This window comes from Terrapene carolina, unplaced genomic scaffold (genome assembly GCF_002925995.2).
Source record: "Terrapene carolina triunguis isolate 2854851 unplaced genomic scaffold, T_m_triunguis-2.0 Scaffold211, whole genome shotgun sequence".
NCBI classification, from domain to species: domain Eukaryota; kingdom Metazoa; phylum Chordata; order Testudines; family Emydidae; genus Terrapene; species Terrapene triunguis.
Window position 1 is genome coordinate 21,254,426 of NW_020664562.1, and position 11,461 is coordinate 21,265,886.

The 11,461-nt window shown below is 41.9% G+C and overlaps 1 protein-coding gene across 1 annotated transcript in view; it reads right to left on the reverse strand.

Annotated features, from left to right (window-relative positions):
- LOC112119093 (RWD domain-containing protein 3) overlaps positions 1–10,192 on the reverse strand; it is a 16,794-nt gene extending 6,602 nt beyond the window's left edge. Inside the window, exons 1-2 of the mRNA XM_024217650.3 lie at positions 10,016–10,192; positions 524–1,011 (exon numbers count right to left, since the gene is read on the reverse strand). Coding sequence (XP_024073418.1) covers positions 524–1,011; positions 10,016–10,100 — 573 coding nt within the window. The 5' untranslated portion in view covers positions 10,101–10,192. The remainder of the gene's footprint in view (positions 1–523; positions 1,012–10,015) is intronic.
- Positions 10,193–11,461: the final 1,269 nt, after the last annotated feature.

Sequence of the window (11,461 nt, forward strand, 5' to 3'; positions counted from 1 at the left end):
GCCAAACCTGCAGACACGGCAGGTAAACAAACCGGCCCGGCCCGCCAGGGTGCTTACCCTGGTGAGCCACGTGCCAAAGGTTGCCGATCCCTGTTTTATATCATATTCCTCCACACCTCTTTACCAATGGGAAAAAACAACTTTAAAATATGATCAAAACACAGTATCTTTTTGTAATTTTCCAGTCATTTTAAGATATCCCCCCCTTTTGCCCCTGCAAGTACAAAACTCCTATTGGCCTTAGAGATGCTTTTTGTTTTGTTTTTAAAAAAAAAACACACAGAATTTATAATCCAAGACTTTTCAGATTAGTGATGATGAAAGATGAGGTAAAGACAGCCACTGAAAGAAAACTGGAGCTTGCAGGAATAAAGAAATGATTGGGCCTATGTATACCCCAATGATCAGTCAACCTGCTTCCAAAATTGGTAATGTTAGAAAAACAAACACAAGGTATTCTATTCAGATACACAGCTCTCAGCGGTAAATCAATTCGACTAGTCAACATTCAATGTTTTTGCACCTTAATGCTGGTTCTGTCTCCTTGCAGAAGAATCAGTATTATCTTGCCCATAAACATCAGTCTTCCAGTCAGCCTTAGATCTGAAGTCCATTTTTCCACAGTTTTGACATATTTTGCCTTAGCTCTCATGTGATCTAAATGCAAAAGGATAGTACATATACCATCCTCTGTACTTATGCATCTTGACAAAGTACTTTTTTCATTGCAAACTGAAGTTTCTGATTGCCCAATGATGTGCTTAATATTCTGTTGTATCCAGAGGACCAGCTCATGTACCATGGGTTCAGAAAGATGTCTCTTGGCTTGCTCAAGTAATCTTTCTTTCACATCCTTACACTGTGCCCTTGTAAGCTGTTCTGAATTAATGGAGATATTCGGCAGGCTTGAGGGATAACTGACCGGCAAGTGAAATGACAGCTTTAACAGTATATCTGAATCCAAAAGTCCTTTCACGCTGGTTTGAATTCTTAATGTGATTCCATCTGTCTCTGGAAGGCATCCAAAAATAATCATAAACTGCATATAAATTACAAACTTCAGTAGCACATAAGTAAGTTAATACATTATTTTCTTTCTTAAAAAATTCAATTCAAGTGACTGATACTCTTCATAGAAAATTTCTGAAGTCTCTTACAACTCGTGACTTAAGCTGTAAGTCTCTTGCTTACATGGAATCCTGAATAAAATATTTGCATTCCATTCTAGAAGGAAAGTTATTAACATATTCTAAAAGAGAGAGTGACAACTTTTTCCTCCTTTTAAGTCTTGACAAGTCAATAACACAAAGGATTTTCTCACAAGTAAAAATTTTTACCTGGGGAGCAACAATGAGGGCAACTGAAATAAAGATTTTTTTCAAAAGCTCTCAGCATTGTCTTAAGTCTGCTCCTCCCAAAGCTGATAAGAGTTTTACCATCAAATTCACTGGGAGTGAGGTTAGGCCAACGGTGAGTACTTTTGAAGATTCCACCCTTAAAGAACAGTTCTACACTAAAAATAACACTGCGGGGTTCCATGTTCTCAGCGACTTCCAGACCAAATTTTCTCAATTTACAAGTTAAAAGGTGTTTTTTCCAAACTCTTTCTTGGATTCAAAAGTCAAGCTTGGCTTGTGGCTGATCGTGAGTAATACAGGTTCTGAAGGCCAAATTCTATCCATGGTTATACTTATGCAAAACTATAGCCTTCAGTATAGTTGGACAGTTAGGCACCCGAACAACTTTAACTCTGCTCTGTAGTGACAACATAAGAAAACAATATTGAACACATCTTCAAAAATCAATTTAATCTCATCTGGACTGACAAACACTAAAATACCTCCATCATAATCATACGATTGTTGGTTGATGTCACTACAGGGAAGAGTTACGGTTGTTTGAGTGTCCTAACTGTGTGTTTCCATATCTTAACACATTTAGATTTCTTTAAAGTTGAACCTTAGCTCTGAATTTTCAATGTTTACAACACATGGTTTGGGAGAATGAGAATAACATTTCTGCAGTGCATTTTTCCCTAAATTACTTGTATGTATTCTCAATCTTAACTCCCTCAAAATAGTTTTTTGTTGGTTGGGTGGGTGGGTTTGGTGGGTTTTTTTTTTTTTGGTCTGGAAATATTTTAGAGTAAAAATCATACTTGAAGTGTTATAAAGGGACATTTTCTAGTAAGTAACATACAGACCATGCTCCATGCTAGAGTTGAGATAAAATGACTCTCGGCAGCACTACAGTTTGATTCCCACAGAAGTATAAAACTGACTGTCACATAATAAATCACATAAACAAAGGCAGTGAAATTGGAAATTGCATATACAATTATTTCTATTATAACAACAACAACAACAACAAGGAGTCTGGTGGCACCTTAAAGACTAACAGATTTATTTGGGCATAAGCTTTCGTGGGTAAAAACCTCACTTCTTCAGATGCATAGAGTGAAAGTTTGTAACTTCAACTGTGTGTTGAAACACACAGTTAGGACACTCAAAGTTTGTAACTTTCACTCTATGCATCTGAAGAAGTGAGGTTTTTACCCACGAAAGCTTATGCCCAAATAAATCTGTTAGTCTTTAAGGTGCCACCAGACTCCTTGTTGTTTTTGTAGATACAGACTAACACGGCTACCCCCTGATACTTGACACCATGCAATTTCTATTATAAAACCCTTTTTTGATTAAGATATGGCTCAAAGAGAAATAAAACAAAACTTCATTACATAAAAAGAGGGGACAAAGACCTAATCTGGCTACACAGTAGTAAGAGAAAAAGAGGGTATTTAATAAAAGAAGCTCTTCCTCAGATCATCTCTGCTTCAACCTTTTGATGTATTCCAAACACTTCATCCCATTTCTTTAAAAAGTTGCTAAAATGTCAAGTTGTTTTTAAAATGAGGGCAAGAGGAGACAGATTTGAAAGGCAGACTGGCAGAGTAAAGCTGACTTAAGTTTCAGAGTTCTTTTGAAGTGACTTGTCTTCTCAGCGCCCTTGTTTTACTTTCCCTTACATGATAGGCAGTTGAAGAATGTCTAATTATCATTGCTGACACTGCCAACTAACTTCAGTGCCCTCTATAACATAACAGTTGAGCCCGGTTTAATAAGTGAAACAACCTGAAAATGATTTGGACACTCTTTTAAGAGATCAGCCAGAGTTATGTTTCCAAAGCCCCATCCTTGTTCATATGAAGAACCCTCTGTAACATTGTAGTCTAAAATAAAAGAAAATAAAAATAACGAAGCCCTTCATACCAAATGATCAAACACTAACATTACATTCAGAAAGGTCTCCAAACACTCTCAGTCATCCTCATTCTGAATAAAAACACAGGGCCAATTCCACCAATGGCAGCAGCAGATGCAAATCAACTGAATTCAGTTGAATTGCACCAGCTTATGCTCACAGTTTGTTTGGCACTTCAGTACTAATACCAGAATTTTAAAAAGTGCCTGTGAGCATTAAGGGACAGCTTTTAAAGGCATTTAGGCATCTAACTCCCATTTAACAGCCCATTCCTCATTCACTTTCAAAGGGACTCCTTTGAATATCCCAGCCTTTACAGTTTTTTAGAAGCAAATTTAGTGTTCGTAAAAGGTGCAGGTTGAGAGCAGATTAAAGTCTCCAGATCTATGCCTAACGTAGACACACACATCCAGACTCTCCCTCTACAGGCAGCAGCCTGCTGGCCAAGCAGTTGTTGGCCCACAACCCTGCCAATGGACCTCAACCCTGACCTAGAGAGATTGCTTCTCAGGGTAAGAGATGAGTTCACCATTCATCCCCATTCAGTCCTTGGCCTCTCTGCTGAAATTGCCCATTATTATTATTATTTGTTTTATTATTGTGAGAAGTTTGTGTATAGTTTACATTTGTTTGTTCTCTCTCTCTGTATACATATAATTTCATAAAAAGTTAATAGGGAAAAATATTATTCGTTTTGTAGTAGCACTAGGCTAGGCTCTATACATATATACACCTTTACCCCGATATAACGTTGTCCTCGGGAGCCAAAAAATCTTACCGCGTTATAGGTGAAACCGCATCATATCGAAGTTGCTTTGATCCGCCGGAGCGCCCACTCCCGTCCCCCCCGAGCGCTGCTTTACCGCGTTATATCGGGTCGCGTTATATCGGGGTAGAGGTGTATACACACAGGACAAACCCTGCCCTGAAGAGTTTAGTCTAAATACTATAATGTGTAATTACAATCTAAGTAACTGTGATGGTAGCTTTGTATAACATGGACACCTGGTCACTCAGAACTATAATGAGACCATCATTTTGTCTCACACACATCACTAAATAGCAATCAATGGTAATTACTTGGTCATTACCACCTTAGGTAAGACTCAAACTAGTACACTACAGGAAAAGGGCTCTCTATTCCATTTCCAATCTTTGAGTCACACACTCCTCCCTACTCTGCTTTCTGACTGAAACAATTTATATTATATTCATAACAAAGCATGAGAGTTCATCATTAATATCCAAACTCCCTGGGCTGACATGGAGGGGGAGGAATCCTCACATAACCCACATTTCTGCTATGGAGTCTCTATACAGCCTTCTCATTGGGGAGACGACAGGAAGATCCATCTAGCAGCAGATTCTCCATCTTTACCACTGGCCTCCCCGTGCCCCCAACATCTTGTGTACTGCCACACAGGTACCTGGCACATACTTTAGCTCTGTACTGCACATGGGATAACCTGCACAACCTTCTCACTCTAACCTCTGTCAGCACAACAGCAAAAGTGAAGGCTGTATTTGCCCCTAACCATACTAAGCATTTTTATATTCCTCTCCTTGCACCATCTTACTTAACAGTGTTGCCAGTGAATTTTAAAACTCAGACACTAAAATCAATTGGAGAAAAATTCATTTCCCGTTTAATTACTGCAACAGAAAAAGATGTTGCCTTTCTGGTAATCCTATCAAGTTTTTTTCACTAATTTGTGGTCCCAGATCTCACTGACTCAGAAGTAACTGATAGGGAGACAGACAAGCCAATTTTACCCCTTTGGCAAGAATCTCATGCTGCAGCGATCACATCCTTAAATCTGCAACAATCTCACACCTTTCACTGTGGGAAACACATTGCTGTGATGGTGAACTAATCTGAAAGAAGCAGCACAGCAGCAAATCTAGAGGTGTATCGTTCCGAGCCATCATGAAAAAGAGCATTAAAAACCAGCCACATTCACTTACGTCTGCTGGAGGCACTTACTTTTAAACAGAGGACTGGTGCAAAATCTTTATGGTCTTAGAATTTAAAAAAATATCTAAGTATATTTACAGTTGATTTAAGCATGATATTGGCCCTTTTATACACTCAAGTTGTAGACTGCTTGCAGCACAAAAACAGCAAATGATCAGAACCCTTCACAAATGGATTCTACAGAAACTATTCCTATGTTCGCACAAACTACAGCACCTGAGTTGACTTCATATCAGAATGTGGTATCTGAAATAAGGAGCAGCATATTACCATTCTGATGAAATTTAATGTGCTAATAAAACTGAACCCAATACAGTTTTTTTTAAACACATCCTCCTTCCCCTTCCCCCCTACACCTAGCATGCTTATCAGTAAATTCAGCTCTGGCATACTTCAGATTTTTTTTTTTATTTTCCATGTCAGCCAGAGAGATCCCCTCCTCCTCTGCCAGAAGACACTGTATGCAACACATACATTCCATTTTTAACTCAGAAACTACCTACAAAAGTACAAGCTTTGAATATGTACATATATTTTTATTGCAAGATTACTAAACAAACTAGAAAGAAGACAGTGGATTAACTAGTAAATTATGGAATTCTATCTGTAATACTAATCCTTCCAAAGAGGCATGTAAAGTAAGAGAGACATACTGTAATTAGCTCATTTAAATTAATCAACACATTTTTAATAAGAAACATCTTTTGCATCTTAAGCACATCATTGTTAAACCTTAGAAAGCTAAAGGTTTTAGTCTACCAAGAGATGTGGAAGAGCTTCTTCTTACATCCCTCAAAACCATCAGTCCCTAAAGGCCCCTTTTCTGACCACATGAATCAACCCAGGAATAACCTAAATTTCTCAGAGATCACATCATTTAACACAGAAACCTTAATGTAAAGTGTCTCTGTGCACTGTTTATTAATGACAAGTTGTATTATCAGAGAAAATTAAGCATAAGCAAATAGTATAATATAATAAATTAATAACATAAGCGGCAAGACCTCCGTTTGCACAAACTCAGGGATTCTGCATCTCTAATCCAAAAGAGCAAGAAATTCCCTACAAAATCAATCAATTACAAAACAACATCCACACCCAAAGCATTTTTCAGATTCCAGTGGAGAATGCTAGAGATCAGTCTGAGAAATGACAGACCAATGGATCGTAAAGAGAGTTTGCTTAAAAGCCATGCAAAGTCATATAACATTGAGATAATTTAAATATAATACTGTGTTCATTCATACTCATGGTATTTAATCCTATGTTCTAGGAAGGGTTTTGAGCCTTTTACATTTAATCACTTATGAACATCTGAGACCATTCTCTCTATATATGAAAAAAGGCACAACTCCTCTAATAGAATCCCAGAAATACACGAGTGTGCAATATTTGGGAAAGATTGTATTTTTAATATAATAACCCCACTAAGTTACTTAACTATAGTTTGGAAAATTATGCTTGGAATCATTTTTCTGAAAAATCAGATTTTGTTTAGTAAAAATTAAACTTCAACTGTTTCACTTAAAATGTTTTAGCTAAGATGTTTTAAAACCATGACTTTTAATTCTAGTCTAGGAAAACTGTAATGTGTGTCATGTCAGGGGTACCCAGTCACAATACAATTCTATTTTGCAGTGTTGACAGATCATTAAAAGTGCCCCTGAATTGTGCTAATTCCTTTGGCTGTTGAAGACAGGGATCGGCAACCTTTGGCATGTGGCTCGCCAGGGTAAGCACCCTGGCGGGCCGGGCCAGTTTGTTTACCTGCTACGTCCACAGGTTCACCGCTCCAAGCCAATGGGGGCTGCGGGAAGCCGCAGCCAGCACATCCCTCGGCCCGCGCCGCTTCCCACAGCCCCCATTGGCCTGGAGCGGCGAACCGCAGCCAGTGGGAGCCCGATCAGCCGAACCTGCGGACGCGGCAGGTAAACAAACCGGCCCAGCCTGCCAGAGTGCTTACCCTGCCGAGCCGCGTGCTAAAGGTTGCCGATCCCTGGTCTAAAAGTTTGTGTACAAACTACCACTGAAATAACTCAGTTTAAATCACACCTTTTATTTTGGTGCAAGTCTATGTGTAGACACACATCTCATAATAAAACTGTCTTACTTTGATTTAGTTTAAGTCAATACCCTTCTGATTTAAGTTAACTGAAACAAAAGTGACACGGTAAGTGAGGTAATATCTTTTAATGGACCAACTTCTGTTGGTGGAAGACAAGCTTTCAAGCTACATGGAGCTCTTCTTTAAGAACATCCACACAAAAACTTGCACCAAAATAACAAAGACATGAATTAAAACCAATTAAGTTATTTCAGTCCCAGTATGCTTATAGATAAACTCTAAGGCTTGATCATGGTTTGGTGATAAAGTTATGGTCTTCTTTAAACAGGGTCCTGCAGCTCTGATTGTAACTGTAGGGGAGGCCCCTTTCTATCACTCCAGCAGCATAAAGGGATCTTCACGTGGGTAAAAACGGCCCCCTCAGAATATCCTACATGTAAGGGCCACCTTGGCTGCTCTAAGAACTAGTGTAATGGCTCTACATTTACCCTGCTCTCAAGCCTCCAGCATAGGGGGCCTGACCAGAGTGCACCACACTATGGCTATTCTCTGCTTCCCCAGGACCCATAGGGAGCCCTGGGAAGCAGACAATAAATTACAGAAGCCCTGAGGATGGTCTAACTTACACCACGCCGAACCCATGCAGTTCAAGAATATGAGAAACACAAACATGCACAAAGACACTTTTGATCGCTGCACCAATTGTAGGGCAGGAGTGATTGAGATTCAGGCCCCATGTGCATAATGATAGCTACCATCTATTAAACATTATACAACCCTATGTGGCCTCCAAGCCTTGTTACTTATCTCAAGTATAACTGCTTATCAGGTTAGTTACACTTTTCACTGGTAGGTAGCAAATTCTGATTGGTGTCATTCACCTATTGTTATTTACTGAATGCAGGTCCAATGCTGGGAACTAGAGGAGATAGCAAATTGTGACAGGAGAGTGACACCCATTAGGATTTGCCCAGTGCCAAAGATGCAAACAGTAAAGATACATGGTAGGAAATTGACAGGCAAAAGACACCTTTCTGAATTTGCTACCACTAATAAAAGGCAAGAGATTAAATGAGTTATTTACAGTAGCATTTTTGTGATGGGAAAGCATGCAAAAATAAATAAACTGTCAGAATTTGCTATAGGAAGCAAATTCTGATAGTGACGCATTTTATAATGCTGCAGTCCAGAGAAGCTAAGTGTTTCGCCAACATATTGGAAGCATATTTTATGGACATTAGTACTGTTTAGTAGTCTAATAGTGAACTTTTGCAAAGCACCACAGAGGAGTCTAGGGTTCTTCAGAGGTGGCTGGCAGCAGAAAAGAATGCTTAGCTCAGCTCACAAGCAGATGCTAGGAGACAGGTAGGATGCAAGGGTAGTGCTTGCTGTGAGGGTACATTATGGAAAGGTTTTTAATTTTCATAGATGCTAGAGACCTCTTAGATCATCCAGTCTATTGCCCTGACAGCACAGACCCAGAGAGAAAGTGCATCCAATATTAAACTGATAGTACACCTGATAAAAAAGGAAAATCATTAAGGGGTATGGAACAGCTTCCATTTGAGAAGAAATTAAAAAGATTGGGACTGTTCATCTTATAAAAAAGACAGCTAAGAGGTGATATGATAGAGGTCTATAAAATCATGAATGGTATGTATGGATAAAGTAAATAAGGAAGTATTTTTTATGACTTCACATAATACAAGAACCAGGGGTCACTCAATTAAGTTAATAGGCAGCAGGTTTAAAACATACAGAAGTACTTCTTCACACAACACACAGTCAACCTGTGGATCTAATTCCCAGGGGATGTTGTGAAGGCCAAAAGTATAAGTGGGTTTAAAAAAGAATTAGAAAAGTTGATGGAGGACAAGTCCATCAATGGCAATTAGCCAAGATGGCCAGCAACACAACCCATGCTCTGGGTGCCCTAAACCTCTGCCTGCCAGAAGCTGGGCGAGGATGGATCACTCTGTAACTGTCCTGTTCATTCTCTCTGAAGCATCTGGCACCAGCCACTGGCAGAAGGTAGGATATTGGGGTAGATGGACCACTCGCCAACCTTATAAGCCACAGAACAGCAAGGAGTTAAAGGAACAAGGTACCAGTTTTCCAGGGGAGAAGACACCCGAGGTATTCCTTAGCACTTGTCTGACAATGCTTACCACAGACCAGCGCTCCATCCTGCACAGGATGGGACTCCTGAATTCAGGACAGACTTGGCAAAAGTCTGCCTAGAACTGGTAGGGAAAGGGGGAGCTATGCTGAATACTGACCGGATTAGACACCCACCACCTTTGCCCCACCCCAGATCCCACCTTCACTGACCCGCTCTCCCACTACAACTCATAGGAAATCTCCACTGACACAAACCGCTAAGGAGCCAGGTCAGTAGGTAGGAAGGAAAAGAGGCGAGGAAGGGGGAGGGGGGTTTGCTACGAAGTGCTGCCTAGCTGTCAGGGGCTACTGGCTGCTCGGCCTTGGGCAAAGTGGCATCTCTGCGGGGAGGGGACCAGGGGGCTGCGGAAATAAACGCTGCCCTGCGGCCTGACCCAGCCTCGCCCCACGGGACCCGCGCAGGTCGGGGGCTCCGAGCTCTCCGAGCAGGGTCTGCGCTGCTGCTGCGGGTCGGGCCGGGCCATGGGGGCAGCCGGCCGGCTCTGGCGCCCTGCAGCCGGCACAGCAGCCCCCCCTGCGGCCGCGACAGTCACCTGACACGGCCAGCACCGCGCACTCATCCCGCTGGCAGTAAATAGCCGTCAGAGCCGAGAGCTCCTCCAGGGCCAGCGCCGACATGGCGACCAGCGGCCCCTGCCAAGCGCTCCGCTGCCTGCCGGGGCGGGCTGCACAGGCCGCTTCCCCTTCCGCCGTCGCTAGAACCTGCCTCCGCCCTGCGGGGGCGTGAGCCGGACCCGCGGCAGCTAGGGGGCGCCCCGGCAGGTCAGCGAGCCCGCCGGACGGAGCTAGCCGCTTCCCTCGTCACTTCACAGCGCGGGTCTCGGTGCACTGGCCCGCTCCGCCAGAGGGGGGAATCCCAAGGCAACGGGCTCACTGACCGCACAGCGCCTTTCATGGCCCTTGTTTGGAACAAACCAGCTCACGTGTTACATGCTTTAGCCCCGCTCCGGGCAATGAGGCCTCGGCCGTGCCCCAGTCCCTCCCAGCCGAGCTGCTCCGTGAATTCCGCAGCGAGTAGCACCCAACAATTGTCTTTAGAAGTGCCGCCTCGTGCTTAGTGTCAAGGACTGTGCGAGCCGGTTCCTGCCGTCAGTTTTCAGCTCTGCCACCTTCTTGCTGTTGGCCTTGGACAAATTCATAGAACCCCTCTGGGCCTCAGGCTACTCCTCTCTAAAATGGGGATAAAAAGGTGTCAACCTCACAGGAGCGTTGTGAGCCTTAATCAGTTAACAGAGCTAAACAGTAATAATAAAAACAAATAGTCAACGCAGGGGATTATAGTGTTTATCTGGTAGCAAATCCTACAGTTAAATTTCCAGTGAGGGGGAATAGTACTGCAGGGCACCTGGCACTTTTGCCTCAGAGATTAAGTACGGTTCTTGGAATCCTAAACTGCTCTGACATCCTATATCAAGCAGCCAACTGGTGTCAGTAAATGCTTTTCTAATTGCCCCCATCTGAATGGACACTTTCCTATATTTAGTGCTGAACCACCTGGGCAGAGACAGTCAGTTTTCATAGACTTATTTCCTTTTTTAAAATGTTGCCTTTAATCAACGTAGTGAAAGCATTAACAAAATTCTTCTAAGACCATTAATTCCAAATATTATTGTTTGTATTGCATTGGCACTTAGTGAACCAAACCATTATGCTGTACTATATATACGTAGTAAGAGAGAGTACCTGAAGAATTTACAATCTAAACAGACAAGGGGGGGAAATTATCTTCTTTTTACAGATGGGAAACTGAGGTGCAGAGAGAGGAAATTACTTATTCAAGATCACACAGCAAGTCTGGGCAGAGTCTAGAATTGAACCTACATCTCTTAAATCCCAATCTAGAACCTTCATCACAAGACCATCCTTCCTCTCTAATGGTCAAAGTCTAGAGAAGGCCCCTCTAAATTCTCTCTCATAGCTGGAGTTATCAGATTTATATCTAATGTCAAGGTAGTATGATGAACAATAAGATAGCATTA